The 16,956-nt window shown below is 47.3% G+C and overlaps 1 protein-coding gene across 3 annotated transcripts in view; it reads left to right on the forward strand.

Moving 5' to 3' along the window:
* The window catches only part of LOC121288329 (forkhead-associated domain-containing protein 1-like), a 124,717-nt gene that overhangs the window by 40,595 nt on the left and 67,166 nt on the right, over nt 1-16,956 (forward strand). For all 3 annotated transcript variants that reach the window (XM_041206869.1, XM_041206870.1, XM_041206871.1), the window contains 3 exons: nt 5,611-5,717; nt 7,655-7,814; nt 9,743-9,869. In XM_041206869.1, coding sequence (XP_041062803.1) covers nt 5,611-5,717; nt 7,655-7,814; nt 9,743-9,869 — 394 coding nt within the window. The remainder of the gene's footprint in view (nt 1-5,610; nt 5,718-7,654; nt 7,815-9,742; nt 9,870-16,956) is intronic.

Below are 16,956 nucleotides of genomic sequence, written 5' to 3' on the forward strand. Positions count from 1 at the left end.
CGAAACATTAACTCTGTTTCTCACTCCGCAGATACTGCCAGACCTGCTGAGTTTTTCCAGCATTTTCTGTTTTTATTTATTATAAACAATTTGCTAATTGGGGACACTATATTTGCAAGGCATCCCAAATGTTTAAAGCATTTGGTTTGAATAACAGCTCTGCAAAACTCAGCATGGAAACCTTGGTGAACTGGTTTGATTGATTAATTCCTTCAGACATACATAAGCCCAGAACAAAGGGAGGAAGCACAGATGACAACTTGGTTCCTTCAGCCATACCCAGAGTGTATTTGTGGAGAGGGGAAAGGAGACGGTGTTGTAAAGCTTTTCAGGGACTCCATTTCTCAGTCCAGTATGACTGTTTATTGCTCTGTAACTGGGTTTGGCACCAATCCATGTTTTCACCTACTGGGTGTATACTTAACCCTGGGTTTCTGTAGTGAGGTTGAAGTACGGGACCATCTTCAGCAGTAAAGGAGCCTTTTCCTCATTTTCTTGGCTAATAGTTGGAACGTGCACCGTGTGTTCTGTACCTGTCACGTTTCCAGGAAGCTTCTCTAGGTATTTCCCACTGGATCCAAATAAAGTCTGCAGAGACTGGGTCCCAAATGAGGTGTTCAGGGCGACTGTTTCTGAGTGGATATATTTTTGTTCAGGTTTTCTGTGGACTGCTGATGATGTCTGTCTCTTTGTTATCCCTGTGCTCTATGAGATCTGCATGTAGTTTTGATTCAGTTTTTTAGCTCATTGGAAGCAGACAGCACTGGGTGTAAATTTAAATGGCTCATGGGCCATCAAGGAGATGGTCATCTTCACTTGTAAGAAAAGCTTCCGACCAAAGATCAATTATATTTGCCGTTTCTATTCCCTGTGAGCTATCCTTGGTCTTTTGACTTGATTTCAGTTCCAACCAGTGCCAATTTAGGAGATAAAAACAAAAAACTGCGGATGCTGGAAATCCAAAACAAAAAATAAAAAATACCTGGAAAAACTCAGCAGGTCTGGCAGCATCGGCGGAGAAGAGTACAGTTGACGTTTCGAGTCCTCATGACCCTTCAACAGAACTAAGTAAAAATAGGAGAGGGGTGAAATATAAGCTGGTTTAAGGGGTGGGGGGAGGGGGAGAGAGGGGGAGGGTGGTGTGGTTGTTGGGACAAGCAAGCAGTGATAGGAGGAGATAACCAAAAGATGTCACAGACAAAAGAACAAAGAGGTGTTGAAGGTGGTGATATTATATAAAAGAATGTGCTAATTAACAGTGGATAGCAGGACAAGCAAGGTACGGATAGCTCTAGTGGGGGTGGGGTGAAATAAGACTAAAAGGGCATAAAAGGTATAGATTTAAAAATAATGGAAATAGGTGGGAAAAGAAAAATCTATATAAATTATTGGAAAAAACAAAAAGGAGGGGGAAGAAATGGAAAGGGGGTGGGGATGAAGGAGGGAGTTCAAGATCTAAAGTTGTTGAACTCAATATTCAATCTGGAAGGCTGTAAAGTGCCTGGTCAGAAGATGAGGTGCTGTTCCTCTAGTTTGCGTTGGGCTTCACTGGAACAATGCAGCAAGCCAAGGACAGACATGTGGGCCAGAGAGCAGGGTGGAGTGTTAAAATGGTAAGCGACAGGGAGGTCTGGGTAATGCTTGCAAACAGACCAAAGGTGTTCTGCATAGCGGTCGCCCAGTTTACGTTTGGTCTCTCCAAAGTAGAGGAGACCACATTGGGAGCAACGAATGCAGTAGACTAAGTTGAAGGACGTGCAAGTGAAATGCTGCTTCACTTGAAAGGAGTGTTTGGGCTCTTGGATGGTGAGGAGAGAGGAAGCGAAGGGGCAGATGTTGCATATCTTGCGTTCGCATGGGGAGGTGCCATTGGAGGGGGTTGAGGAGTATGGGGTGATGGAGGAGTGGACCAGGGTGTCACGGTGGGAATGACCCCTATGGAATGCCGCCGGGGTGCTGAAGGGAAGATGTGTTTGGTGGTGGCATCATGCTGGAGTTGGCGGAAATGGTGGAGGATAAATTTAGGAGATTTTGTTTTGGTGCTATATGCCCACATATTGGCAAACACAATATGTGTTTCCGGACTGAATATTGAATTCAACAACTTTAGGTCTTGAGCTCCCTCCTCCATCCCCACCCCATTTCTGTTTCGCCCTTCCTTTTGTTTTTTTCCAATAAGTTATATAGATTTTTCTTTTCCCACCTATTTCCATTATTTTTAAATATTTTTCAATCTTTTATGCTCTCCCCACCCCCACTAGAGCTATACCTTGAGTGCCCTACCATCCATTCGTAATTAGCACATTCGTTTAGATAATATCACCAACTTCAACACCTCTGTGTTCTTTTGTTCTGTTGTTTGTGACATCTTTGATGATCTGATCCTATCACTGCTTGTTTGTCCCTACAACCACACCACCCCCCTCCACTTCTCTCTCTCTCTCTCTCTCTCCCCCCCAGCCCGCAGCACACCCCCCCCCCCCCCAAACACACCTTAAACCAGCTTATATTTCAACTCTTTCTTGGACTCGAACTCAAGTTCTGTCGAAGGGTCATGAGGGCTCGTAACGTCAACTCTTTTCTTCTCCGCCGATGCTGCCAGACCTGCTGAGTTTTTCCAGGTAATTCTGTTTTTGTATGCCCACATATTGGCCAGGCTCATTTTGTGTGGAATGTTTCCAATCTTCAGAGTGAGGAAACGCTAAGCATAAGTTGGCTGAATTTGTCCCCAGCTCCTAATGGCGATTGGTTGGCCAGTAACTGACCAGAGGATGTTAGGTATGGTGCTGAAATTAGCAAATGCCACCAATTGGATATTGTAGCCAGTAACGTCGAGGCTGCCTCCAAAATGAAGGAAAACATAAACAGACTTGCACACGATGTTATTGGGAAGGCTCCATACACATATGCTGAACCCAGGTTCTGAGGAATTGTGCTGCACTTTCGGTCTGTACTGGTGCACTCTTGGGGAGCTGGGCCCTCAGTCTGTAGTGGGGAGCTGGACCCTCGATCTGTAGTGGGGAGCTGGGCCCTCGGTCTTTAGTGGGGAGCTGGGCCCTCGGTCTGTAGTGGGGAGCTGGGCTTTTGATCGGTAGTGGGGAGCTGGGCCCTCGGTCTGTAGTGGGGAGCTGGGCCCTCGGTCTTTAGTGGGGAGCTGGGCCCTCGGTCTGTATTGGGGAGCTGGGCCCTCGGTCTGTAGTGGGGAGCTGGGCCCTCGGTCTGTAGTGGGGAGCTGTGCTTTCGATCTGTAGTGGGGAGCTGTGCTTTCGATCTGTAGGGGGGAGCTGGGCTTTTGATCTGTAGTGGGGAGCTGTGCTTTCGATCTGTAGTGGGGAGCTGTGCTTTCGATCTGTAGTGGGGAGCTGGGCTTTTGATCTGTAGTGGGGAGCTGGGCCCTCGGTCTGTAGTGGGGAGCTGGGCCCTCGGTCTGTAGTGGGGAGCTGGGCCCTCGGTCTGTAGTGGGGAGCTGGGCCCTCGGTCTGTAGTGGGGAGCTGGGCCCTCGGTCTGTAGTGGGGAGCTGGGCCCTCGGTCTGTAGTTCGGAACTGGGCCCTCGGTCTGTAGTTCAGAACTGGGCCCTCGGTCTATAGGGGGGGAGCTGGGCCCTCGGTCTGTAGTGGGGAGCTGGGCCCTCAGTCTGTATTGGGGAGCTGGGCCCTCGGTCTGTATTGGGGAGCTGGGCCCTTGGTCTGTAGGGGGGAGCTGGGCCCTCGGTCTGTAGGGGGGAGCTGGGCCCTCGGTCTGTAGTGGGGAGCTGTGCTTTCGATCTGTAGTGGGGAGCTGGGCTTTTGATCTGTAGTGGGGAGCTGGGCTTTTGATCTGTAGTGGGGAGCTGGGCCCTCGGTCTGTAGGGGGGAGCTGGGCCCTCGGTCTGTAGTGGGGAGCTGGGCCCTCGGTCTGTAGGGGGGAGCTGGGCCCTCGGTCTGTAGTTCGGAACTGGGCCCTCGGTCTGTAGTTCGGAACTGGGCCCTCGGTCTATAGGGGGGGAGCTGGGCCCTCGGTCTGTAGTGGGGAGCTGGGCCCTCGGTCTGTAGTGGGGAGCTGGGCCCTCGGTCTGTAGTGGGGAGCTGGGCCCTCGGTCTGTAGGGGGGAGCTGGGCCCTCGGTCTGCAGGGGGGAGCTGTGCTTTCGATCTGTAGTGGGGAGCTGTGCTTTCGATCTGTAGTGGGGAGCTGGGCCCTCGGTCTGTAGTGGGGAGCTGGGCCTTCGGTCTGTAGGGGGGAGCTGGGCCTTCGGTCTGTAGGGGGGAGCTGGGCCCTCGGTCTGTAGTGGGGAGCTGGGCCCTCGGTCTGTAGTGGGGAGCTGGGCCCTCGGTCTGTAGTGGGGAGCTGGGCCCTCGGTCTGTAGTTCGGAACTGGGCCCTCGGTCTGTAAGGGGGGGAGCTGGGCCCTAGATCTGTAGTGGGGAGCTGGGCCCTCGGTCTGTAGTGGGGAGCTGGGCCCTCGGTCTGTAGTGGGGAGCTGGGCCCTCGGTCTGTAGTGGGGAGCTGGGCCCTCGGTCTGTAGGGGGGAGCTGGGCCCTTGGTCTGTAGGGGGGAGCTGGGCCCTCGGTCTGTAGGGGGGAGATGGGCCCTCGGTCTGTAGTGGGGAGCTGGGCCCTCGGTCTGTAGGGGGGAGCTGGGCCCTCGGTCTGTAGTGGGGAGCTGGGCCCTCGGTCTGTAGTGGGGAGCTGGGCCCTCGGTCTGTAGGGGGGAGATGGGCCCTCGGTCTGTAGTGGGGAGCTGGGCCCTCGGTCTGTAGGGGGGAGCTGGGCCCTCGGTCTGTAGTGGGGAGCTGGGCCCTCGGTCTGTAGTGGGGAGCTGGGCCTTCGATCTGTAGGGGGGGAGCTGGGCCCTCGGTCTGTAGTGGGGAGCTGGGCCTTCGATCTGTAGTGGGGAGAGCTGGGCCCTCGGTCTGTAGGGGGGAGCTGGGCTTTCGATCTGTAGGTGGGGAGCTGGGCCCTCGGTCTGTAGTGGGGAGCTGGGCCCTCGATCTGTAGGGGGGGAGCTAGGCTTTCGATCTGTAGGAGGGGAGCTGGGCCCTTGGTCTGTAGTGGGGAGCTGGGCCCTCGGTCTGTAGTGGGGAGCTGGGCCCTCGGTCTGTAGTGGGGAGCTGGGCCCTCGGTCTGTAGTGGGGAGCTGGCCCCTCGGTCTGTAGCGGGTGAGCTGGACTTTCGATCTGTAAGGGGGGAGCTGGGCCCTCGGTCTGTAGTGGGGAGCTGGCCCTCGGTCTGTAGTGGGGAGCTGGCCCCTCGGTCTGTAGCGGGTGAGCTGGACTTTCGATCTGTAAGGGGGGAGCTGGCCTTCTGGGCTCCACAGGTGAGTTGAGCCCTTGCTTTGTCCAGCCTACAATATCCAATGCCACTGGCAATGGTTGTTTGCCGTTTGCACAATGGATAAAGAATCATCTTTTGAGGTGTTGCTACAATAGGTGCTGATGCTGCCCCAGAGCTTATAGTTGCCGGCAGTAAATATGCATTAGAAGTACAGCATTTGGACTTTTCTTTTCAAAGTCTAGCCCTACATTAGTGATGGCTCAGTATCATTCTTATTTGGATTCAGCTCAGTTTCTATCTGCCACCTGGATCTCATGCTTTCATTTAGGTTTTAATCTAATGTTTCTATTCTTGTGTAGGAATGAGCTAGCAGAGACTCGGATGCAAGTCCTGGCACAGCAAGATATTATCCTCGGACTGAGAAGGGATCTGGCCGGAGCAAATGCCAGGATGTCAGACCTGGCGGGTAGGTTATCTTTGCTGAGAATGGCTTCCAGTGGCTGTTTGTGTTTTGCCTCCTTCTGTGCTAGAATGACTGTATGATGAAAAGCTGTTTGATGTTGCTTCTCTCTGGCTACATTCATAGGTACAGAGTCATAGGAACAGGAGTAGGCCATTCAGCCCCTTGAGCCAGGTACTGGAACTTGCCTAGCCATTCACAGCCTGACTGGCAGAGTTCTCGCTCAGGCTTAAACCAATGCAAGTAACATTTCAGTTTTCCCACCTCCGCAACATTTTGCTTTTTGCAAATAACGTTAGTGAAGTGTCAGGCAATGACCATCTCCGGTAAGTGAAAGCCTAACCACCCCTTCGTAACATTACAATTGTCAAAACTCCCAGCACCATCGACCAGAAACTTAACTGGTCCAGGCACATAAATGCAATGGCTACAAGAACAGGCCAGAGACTGGGCACCCTGCGGTAAGTGGTTCATCTCTTGACCACCCCCAGAGCCTTTCCACTAGCTACAAAGCATAAGTCAAGAGTGTGATACAATACTCTCTACTTGTTTGGCTGAGTTCTGCTCCAACAACACTCAAGAAGCTCAATGCCATTCAGGCCAAAGCAGTGGAGTGGACGATGTTTCATGCGCCTGCTGTCTTGCTCACACGACATCTCAATCTGGACATGTATATTGTGGTTCCTTGATTGGCGCTGAATTAAGATCCTGCGACTCCCTATCTAACGTCACTGAGAGCAGCTTCACAATATGGGACTGCAGTGGCTCAAGATGATGTCTCACCACCAACTTCTCAAGGGCAACAAGAGATGGGCAATAAATGCTGGTCTTACCAGCAATGCCCATATCCTCAGGATGAATTTTTGAAATCTCATAGGGGAAGAATTGAAAAAGAACTTTTCTTGGAAGCTCTCTCTTGCTCCTTGTATTTTGCCTCTATTTCTGCTTTTTCTTGTTCTGTGTTCTGTCTCAATTTTTTTTTCTATGACAGAACTTGCAGTCTTTATAATCTGAATCTTATTATGACCATAAATAACTGTGGTTAAAATCTTTTATTATTGAATTCCAGTTAGTCCCCCTCTTTAATCCCAGCGTTGATTTAACACTGGGTTTGGCTGTAAGCCTTCGGTCTGTTTAAATTCACACTTACCACGGGTATTTGGTGATGTGGCTTATGTCTTTGAGAAGATGCAGAGCAAACATCTGAGACACTCATTAATACTGTGGTACAAATCAACCTGATCAGTTGTGAGTCACTGTAAACATAGCCTGCAGGCAGATAAACACAGGATCAAACACCTGCTGTGTTGTATATAAACTGGGTATCAGACAGTGTGGGGTATTCAGACTACTTATATACAAGAGTTTCTTTTCTGAAATTTTTTCCCCCTTTGTCTGCCACCTCTCAGGTTTCAACCACCCCAACCTTACTCCCACGAGTATGGCTCCTTTGAAAGATTGAACTAATCTCAAATAGGGATGTAATTATGGCCACGTAATCTGCTTTATAAGTGTTGGTTGAAGAATTGGCCAGGACACTGGAGAGAACTTATCTGCTCTTCCTCAAAATCGTGCCACAGGATATTTTATGCCAACCTGACAGGGTAGACAGGGTTGAATGGTCACCTGAAAGTCGGCAGCTCCGGCATAGCAGCACCTCCCTACCCTTGGTTTAACGCCTCATCAAATCTCAGCACCTCTGATGGTGCAACACTCCCTCAGTAGTGCAAGGGAGTGTCAGCCTGGATTATGGGCTCACCTCTCTGAAGTGGGACCTAAACCAACAGCTTTCCGACTCCGAGGCGAGCGTGCTACTCACCGAGCCAAGGCTGGCCTTGGGTACGCATTGTAACAATCTAATCTTGCAAAAGCTTTTGCATTGATTTTTCTTCCCCCAGATTTGATTTAATAAGATCAGTTCAATAACTTCTGTTTGCACACAGGAGAGCTGAGTGAGAAGCAGAAAGTGGAGCTCGAGCAGAACCAAGCGATGGTGAAGAGTCAGGCGATGGAGCTGAACACTCTGCAGCAACGGCTGGTCAAGATGTCCCAGCTGGTGGACATGAAGAACGAAGAACTCCAAAGCAGAAATGTAGAGTTGAGGTACATAGCACCCAAATAACCATATAGGGAGTTTGACAGTGCACTCTCCTTTGGTGCTGGTGTCTGCTTTGACATTTGCTCCACATGGTGGCAGTGAAAGACTCCACGCCTTCGGGTGAGTGGGCTTGACAAGCTCTGTGCCTGGCTACCGTTCGTTCAGGAGATGGCAAGGGACTGACAATTGTACGCGTTCTGTGTAGTTTAATTCATAAATACACTGCTTAGTATGATACTGAGGCCAAGGGAGGTCCCAGGTTCAATGTCCGATTGTAATGCGTTAATCTCAGTTAACCTGGGGCAGTATTAGAGGGCTAATACCCTTCAAGGCTTCAATACCCTTGGGCTATATAGGGAAAATTTTAGCCAGGATGAATCCAGTAACCTCTTCTGAAAGTGTGTACATGGTCATCTGGTTCTTTACCAGATCAGATTAGGCTCCTGCAGCTTTCGGCAAGATGATGGAGGGACAATCAGCGTGCACACAGCAGCACTACAGCAAGGGTGAGTGCTGCTATGGTGACCGTAAACCAGCTGAGTTGAGTTCAGCAGTACAGAATCACAGAATCTCACAGTGCAGAGGAGGCCCTTCAGCCCATTGAGCCTGCACCGACACGTGAGAAACACCTGACCTATCTACCTAATCCCATTTACCAGTGTAGGAATGGAACTGGAACACACTGATGCACTGGATGCAGAGCAGTGTCTTTAGCCTCTAGGCAGTCAGGGAGCTCTCATGTTGCCTTTAATGATGATGAGTTCACTAGGGTTTCTCAGACTGCGCTGAAAGTGTGATAGCGATGATTCAGCTGCTCTTTTGGCTGGGCTGAATGTGTGGAAAGTGGAGATTGAGCTATTAGTAACGAGCGTGGGAACGATGCAAACTGGGGAACAAGTTGGCAAGAGTTAAGAATCTTTTCAGCTGACAACTCGAAGAAAGGTACAAAGTTAAGTTTAACATATATATTTCTATATATGTGGCTGTAACACTTTGTTACAGATGCAGAACAGTTTCACTCAAGGGTACAAAAAGGAAAGTTAGTTTTCTGACCTTGGGAAAGAGCCAACAAGAGAAAGCTTCATGGACGTATAATTATTCTCTAATTGATTTAGGGTATGGCTGCTAAGCTAACTAGACTGGCCTTGAGGAGACAGGCCAGGCCTTACACAGCCCTGCCTAGCAACAGAATAATACATTGTCCATTCTATGATGTTATGCTGCTGTATATATAACCAGCCTATTGTCTGACTTACTGTGAGCACCTCCACGGGTGATCTGCTAGTGCTTTACATCATCTCAGAATTTGACATAAGCCTATGATTGAAAGATTCTGCTTCATAATCCTTGATATTCAGTCAGTAGGCAGAGAGAAGCTGTGTGGTGTTCTAGTCATTGTTTTTAGTTTAATGATTTTGTGTAATACCTTGGAATTATCCTGTTACATTATTCCTCAAAATCCATTGGAGAGTGAATGTTACACCATACCCCATTCTCCATTGGAGAGTGAATGTTACACCACCTTCCATACCCCATTGGAGAGTGAATGTTATACCATACCCCATTCTCCACTGGAGAGTGAATGTTACACTATCTCACATTCTCCATTGGAAGTGAATGTTATACAGTCTCCCATTCTCCATTTCTGAAGCTCACTCACATTGTTGCCCAATATTATTTCAGAAGCCCTTTATTTCAGTAGAGAGTTTAGAACTTCAGTGGGTTTGTGCACCAGCGTGGGTGGATATATTCAGACACCAGCATACAAGAATGACAGACAGGAAGAGCCCCACTGGTCCATCTAACCTGCCCTATATAGATGTGGTGCGTAGTGCATCACAATACAGACACTCGTCCCTCCACCCTGAGCCACATTTCAGGAGTATTCCCAGTTCAATTTTCTTATTTATTAGTGTGTCACAATCATTTGCAGGACCTGTAAGGAGAAGCTGGAAAAGCAGAAAGTGGCAAGGAAGGAGAAGGCGATGCAGTGTGAGGAACTACAGCATGAGCTCGATGAACGAGAAAGCCAGCAACACCAGCTCTCTGTGCACAGTGAGGTAATGTTTGGGTTCACTATAAACTTCTTAGAAAGCCACTCACCTTCACGCTCTTAATCCAAACCAGGCATTATCAATAGGGTTCACCGATGGATTGAGAGGTAAACCCATTACAAGCCTGCAAGGTTTGATTACCCAAACTAGCATGGCATCTGGGGTACAGCTGTCCCTGAGCTAGGTAGAGGATATCAGCCAGGATTGCTGCAACCAGTCGCTACCTAGTGATTCCCTGCTGCAAAATGGGAAGTTCAGTAAGGATTATTGAAATTAGGTTCAGCTGTGATGCTCTCTATGGTTGATTAGCCTGGCAAAACTTATGGTCTAAACATATGCATTTGCATGAGCTGTTGAAGACTGCCAATCTCTTTGAAACCATTCCCAATGGGCTCATGCCTTAAGTTGAGGGGGGTGATGTAATGTGGGAAATGCAACAGTCAGTCTGTACACAGTGAAGTCCCACAAACAGCAATGTAATGATGACCAGCTAAATATTTTTGAGATGTTGATTGAGGGATAAATATTGATCAGGACACCAAGGAGAACTCCCCTGCTTTTTTTCAAAATAGGGCCAAAGGATCTTTCACATCCAGCTCAATTTGACATCTCATCCAAAAGACAGCACTCCCAGCAGTGCAGGGAGCTCCCTCAACGCTGCACTGTGGTGTGAGCCTGGATTTTTGTGCTCAGGTCTCTAGAGTGGGGCTTGAACCCATAACCTTCTGACTTTGGGGGGTGAACATGCTACCAACTGAGTCACAGCTAATGTGGCATTAGCATTGAATTCTCCATTCCTCATATACTGAATGACCCTGCACACATAGAGCGCTTCTCATGCTTGACACGTACACTAGTTGAGCAAGATCAGTGAAGTGAGGACAGATACATAACGAGGGAATCATCAACAGCATCAAAGGCCAGCTGCCATTGGGCATGAAATCTTAAATGTCTGTGACACTCTCTGCTTTGAACAAGATTGGTTTTCTTCTTCACCCCTGCGTATTGTAAAAACACTCTGATCCCGAATGTGCATTTGCTTTTAGGAAATGGATTGTTTCTTTTTGTGAGGTGTTTTTTGCACATCAAGTTGGTGTTGGGAGTGAAATGCACTTTACGTTTCTTTTGGGCACCCTCTCGGCATTGAGCAGCACCCCCCAGCCGTAACACTGGCCAGGGGTGCAGAGTAAGTTCCATCTCCTCGAAGTCAAAGAAGCTCCTCAACCCCCAACCACAGCAGAGTGCCCCCTACTGCACCGGGATGGCATTTTCCATTTCCCACAGCAGCTCTTGTTATGAGAATAGGATTGCCACATTCAATTCACTTCAGTTAAAATCCTGAGCAGCGAGCATTGCAAGTGGATTTAATCACATCAAGCTGAGCTGGAGTTGAAATCCAGTCTCAGAGATAAAGGATGATGGATTATTCGCTGGGCAGGAAACCCATGCGAGTGGGTGGAATGCTAGCCCCAAAATTACTCTTCACTGCATTCAGGTTAGGATTAGGTTACTTTTCACTGACTTTAAATAGAATTTACAAGTGAGTGCGATGTAAAATCTCATCAGTTTCCCCAGTGGGCAGGTTGGGTTGAAATTATCCCCAAGTATCCTATGACTCCCTCCCTAACAGCACAGTGGGTGTACCTACACCACATGGACTGCAGCGATTCAAGAAGCGGCTCACCACCACCTTCTCAAAGGCAGCTAGGGATGGACAATAAATCCTGGTCTAGCCAGTGATGCCCACATCCCATAAATTATTTTACAAAGTCAGTATTTAATCTGCAACATCATTTAGCCCCACCCACCCCTGATTTAAATTGTGATTACCTTTTGTGAGCTAAGTGCAGGGTGGATTTTGAGCAGCAGATTATCATGATCCCACATTCGGCCCTTCAAGCCTGCTCCACCATTTAATATGATCATGGCTGATCCCCTATCTCAACACCATATTCCTGCTCTCTGCCCATACCCATTGACGCCTTTAAGAGTCCAGAAATCTATTTATTTCATTCTTAAATATATTCAGTGATTTGGCCTCCACAGCCTTCTGTGGTAGAGAATTCCACATGCTCATCACCCTCTGAGTGAAGAAGTTTCTCCTCATCTTTGTCCTAAATGGTCTACCTCGTATCCTGAGACTGTGACCCCCTTGTTCTAGACCCCCCAACCAGAGGAAACATCATCCCTGTATCCAGTCTGTCCATCCCTGTCAGAATTTTATATGTTTCAATGAGATCCCCTCTCATTCTTTTGAACTCCAGTGAATACAGACCTAGTCGACCCAATATCTCCTCATACAACAATCCTGCCATCCCAGGAATCAATCTGATGAACCTTCGCTGCACTCCCTCTATGGCAAGTATATCCTTCCTTAGGTAAGGAGATCAAAACTGCACACAATACTCCAGGTTTGCTCTCACCCAAGGCCCTGTTTGGCTGCAGTAAGACATCCTTGCTCCTGTACTCAAGTCCTCTCGCAATGAAGGCCAACACGCCATTTGCCTTCTTAACTGCTTGCTTTCAGTGATTAGTGTACAAGGACACCCAGGTCCCTTTGTACATTAATGCTTCCCAATCTATCACCATTTAAATAATACTCCACCATTCTGTTTTTCCTACCAAAGTGGTTAACTTCACATTTATCTACACACTGAGCAAAGACCCAATGAGGCGAAAGGACTCTCAGTATTTCACATGTGATGAGGAGAAAGGTTCTCTGCTCTTGTCTACAGGATTATCAAAACCTCTGAGCAGAATACCAATAGCCTGGAGATTCCCATTCTGCCCCGCACTTAAAATTCTACCCATGTACATGGCTTGCTCCATTGAGGAATATCAGAGCAGCTCTACCCAGCCACTCTGACTCGGAGTGCAATAATTCAGTGGACACCTGGACTGCAGTGCAGGTTGCTGTAGCCGTGTGTTGCTTCCAGATGTTAATATGACTTTCTTTTCATAAGTTTTGACATTTTTTGCAATAAACGACACTTATAAATGGAAAATGCTAGAAATGCACAGTTGGTCCATTGGTGTCTTGTTGGTTGGAGGCCCTTTGCTGGAATCTGAGGGAGGGGCTACATTCAAATCATTGGTCTGCCGCTTCTCTTTCCAGTGCTGTGTATTTCTAGAACTTGCTGTTTTTGTACATTTTGGCTTTCTTGCCCCACAACAAGAAGCATTCCGAGGCACAGCCCTGCTGAGATCAGACAGAGACTTGTAATGGCACAGAGCATCGTGCCTGCTGGAATAAAAAACAATATCTCTAGGACACTGCCGCGAGAGAAAATTCATAGGGGCCTTAATACAGAATTGTTATTTTTTGAAATTTTCTTGAACACTTCTTATGTTCATTAATTATAAAAACCTGGGATATGAAGAGTTTGACTGAGAGTCAAAAATCATCCAGTGGGTTAATAAAGAGTCTGTTCACGTTCCAGAAGACAGTGTGTTGTGATGGTGGACATGTTGGGTGACCAATAGTGGGGGTGGGGCACGTGGAGTCAAGAAGCCGTGGGATGACTCCTCCAAGAATATGTCCTACCAGAGTTGACAACTCTACTGCAGGGAAATAGAAATTACTGGAAGTACACGACAGAGCTCCTGGCACCTGAAAAGAAAGTGCAGTTAACCGTTCGATTAGTGACCTGGTAGGGAATTATCTCTCCAGTTAAGGTATATATCCAAAATGCTAGAGCCTCTCTTCATTTTCAGATGCTGGCATTTCAAAATCTGAGGGTTTCCAGCAGTCTCACACTCTCTCACACTCTCTCACACTCTCTCACTCTCTCTCTCACTCTCTCTCTCACTCTCTCTCTCACTCTCTCTCTCTCTCACTCTCATTCTCTCTCTCATTCTTTCTCTCTCCCTCTCATTCTCCCTCTCTCTCATTCTCTCTCACTCTCACTCTCTCACTCTGTCTTTCTCTCTCTATCTCTCTCACTTTTTATTTTCTATCATGTTGTTGCCTCTTGTGTTTTAAGGACCTCATTAAAATTTAATTTGGTTGAGATATTGGCAGAGAAAAATATTCTTGTATTACCCGTGATAATTCAAAAACATGTACTTTTATCTGAGAACTTTTCATGTTAACAACCTGAGTCAGATTTCTCTTCAAATTGACACTGCAGGATCTCTGTGTCTGCTTCCACCCCCACACCCGCCCCCAGTGCCTAGGTTTAAAATGAGAGGCTACATAAATATTTGAAGAGTGGGTCCTGTTCTGGAGCTCTACAGTAGGCTGATTGAGGATGACAGGTTCCATAAAAAGTCTGACTTGCATTTATATAGCGCCTTTCACTACCTCAGGATGTCCCAGAGCATTTTACAGCCAATGAAGCACTTTTGGAATGTAATCGTTGTTATAATGTTGGAAACACAGCAGCCAGTTTTCACACAGCAAATTCCCACAAAACAGCAATGAAATAAATTATGATGTTGGTTGAGGGATAAATATTTTCCAGGAGACTGAGGTAAACACCCCTGACAAAGATAGAGCTAATCTCCAACAGTGCAACACTCCTGCAGTAGTGCACTGGCATGTCAGCCTGGATTTTTTGTACTCAAGTTCTGGAGTGGGACTTGAACCCACAACCCTCTGATTTAGAGGCAAGAGGGCCACCAACAGAACCATGGCCGATACTTGTACAGTTTGCAGCCATGCAGCCCAGGAAAGTGTCAGACCTGCACTGCGTTAGCAGCGGGGATGCTACAATTGGCCTCAGTGCCCCTGGACTACGGAGGAGGAAGGAGAAAAGAAACATCTGCCAGGGTTCCTGCTCCTGATTGCTATTCAGTGGCTGCAGAGTGTGTACATGTTGGGTGTTGCAGGATTGCGTTTGGTTATGATATAATAGTAGTAGTCAGATCACCCCCTGACGCTCACTGTCACAGCTCGCAAGTAAAGGATGGCTGCTGAACTAAGACACAGAGTCCTGACAGCTTCAGAGGAACTGCACCCCAGTTTGTCAGCATCTTTTGGGTTGGGGGCGGGGGGTGGGGGGGCAAAGCGGTGTAGATAGAAAAATAATCAAACATACGAATACAAAAATTAGGAGCAGCAGTAGGCCACTCGGCCCCTCGAGCCTGCTCTGCCATTCAACAAGATCATGGCTGATCCGAATGTAACTTCAACTCCACATTTCTGCCTACTCCGATAACCTTCCACCCCCTTACTAAAGATAAAGATTTAAAACTATGACCAGCATGTGTTTCCGTTTGACCAGTTATAAATAGCTAAAAGCTACATCTTTCAGGTGTATCAGCAATGTCAAGTCCCTCCCAGAGACTCCAAACCATCTCAGTACAAAAGACTTTTTCAACTCCGGGATCCCATAAGTTCTTTCACAATCTCAACCTCTAGCTGCCACGATCAACAACAGACACAGTGTTCTCTTATTTTCTCACATCACACTTAAAGCCACAAGAAACTTCCAGTTTCAGGATAAACCAAAGAAGAACTAATGGGGGAAAACCTCAATCAGTGTGCTGGGCTGCACAAAAACCAAGGGTAGCTGCACATGAATGAGAGATACGATGGCATGTCATGGTAGAATGGAAATCTAGATGTGCAAATATAACTTCTCCTTACAAAGTGAAGAGAGCAGGATAGGTATCAATAGCTCAGTGGCACATGCTGTCACCTGAACCCAACAGTTGTGTGTTCAAGTCCCACTCAATAAAAATCAAGGCTGACACACAAGTGCAGTACTGAGGGAGTGCTATATTGTTGAGGATGCCATCTTTTGGGTGAGACATTGAGCTCCCTTCTGCTCTCTCAGGTGGATGTAAAATATCCCATGGCGTTATTTCAAAGAAGAGCAGGGGAATTATCTCTGGTGTCCTGGTCAATATTTATCCCTTAATCAACATCACAAAGACAGATTAACTGGTCATTATCACATTGGCGTTTGTGGGAACTTGCTGTGTGCAGATTGGCTGCCGGTTTTCCTACATTACAATAGTGACTACATTTCAGAAGTTCATAATTGGCTGAAGCACTTTGGGATGCCCTGTGCTCTTGAAAGCCACTATATAAATGCAAATATTTCTTCTTTCACAATGGAAGTGCTTTTACCTAACAAACCGATAAGCACATTCAATCTTTTCAAACCCCCGTTACATTCCACACTTTTGACCTCTCCACACAGTAGGCCAGCTGAATTATTGAGTGGCCAAGAACTCTGTTATCAACTTGGATGAGTTGGCCTTGCTTTTGTCTTTGAGTCAGAAAGCAGAATATGAGTGTGTAATTTAGCCTGTCCATTCAGTACACTTCTGAGGCAGTACTGCAATGCTGGAGGTGCCGTTCTTTGGATGAAATAAATTGAGGCCTTGTTTGGTGGTCCTGGTAACCATTGAACATGATGAGCAGGAAGTCCTGTGGTCTTGACCAACATTTTCCCTTCACAGTATCATCAAAAAGTAGATTTATTGGATAGTGTTTGTGGGATATTACTGTGCACAAACGTGGATGCTTTGTTTATATAACAGTAAGTGTACTTCAAAGGAATTGATTGCACATGAAGCACCTTGGGAAGTATCTGAGCGGTATGATGAGGTGCTATACAAATAGATTTCCTTTGTTTCTTTTTGATGTGATGTGGTGGGTAGAGAAAATCTAACTGCTCGTCCGTCCATCCCCTTGTCTGCACAGGGAATGCTGGATTACCGTGGGAACAGCCTGGTGCATTGGGCACAGTAGAACAGTTCTGGGGAGTGTCTAAAGTAACAATTCAAGCTTGTCTCAGTTTGGGAAAGGAATTCTATTTTAGTCAACTGGCCTGTAATTTTTAAATCTTATATTGACTACACTCTTAATGGCTGGAATCTCTGTCTTTTGACCTCTGGCTGTTTCTCACAGGCCAGGGATGCTATCCTAAAATGACAGCTGAATGTTTCCTCTCAGCCCCTTCCTCATTCAAGCTGGTTCTGGGGAGTAAACTATAAAGGAAAAGGCTTTTACTCTTGGGCATTGGCCAGGGAATTCACTCCATGTAGGTGGACAACTTTCCATTCTAAAATAATGTGCAGGCAAGCGGAGAGGATCCATTTTAATGGAGGAGATCGGGCATTTACCCAAAAACAATCTGAT

The sequence above is a fragment of the Carcharodon carcharias genome, chromosome 15 (assembly GCF_017639515.1).
Source record: "Carcharodon carcharias isolate sCarCar2 chromosome 15, sCarCar2.pri, whole genome shotgun sequence".
In the NCBI taxonomy this organism is placed as follows: Eukaryota; Metazoa; Chordata; class Chondrichthyes; order Lamniformes; family Lamnidae; genus Carcharodon; species Carcharodon carcharias.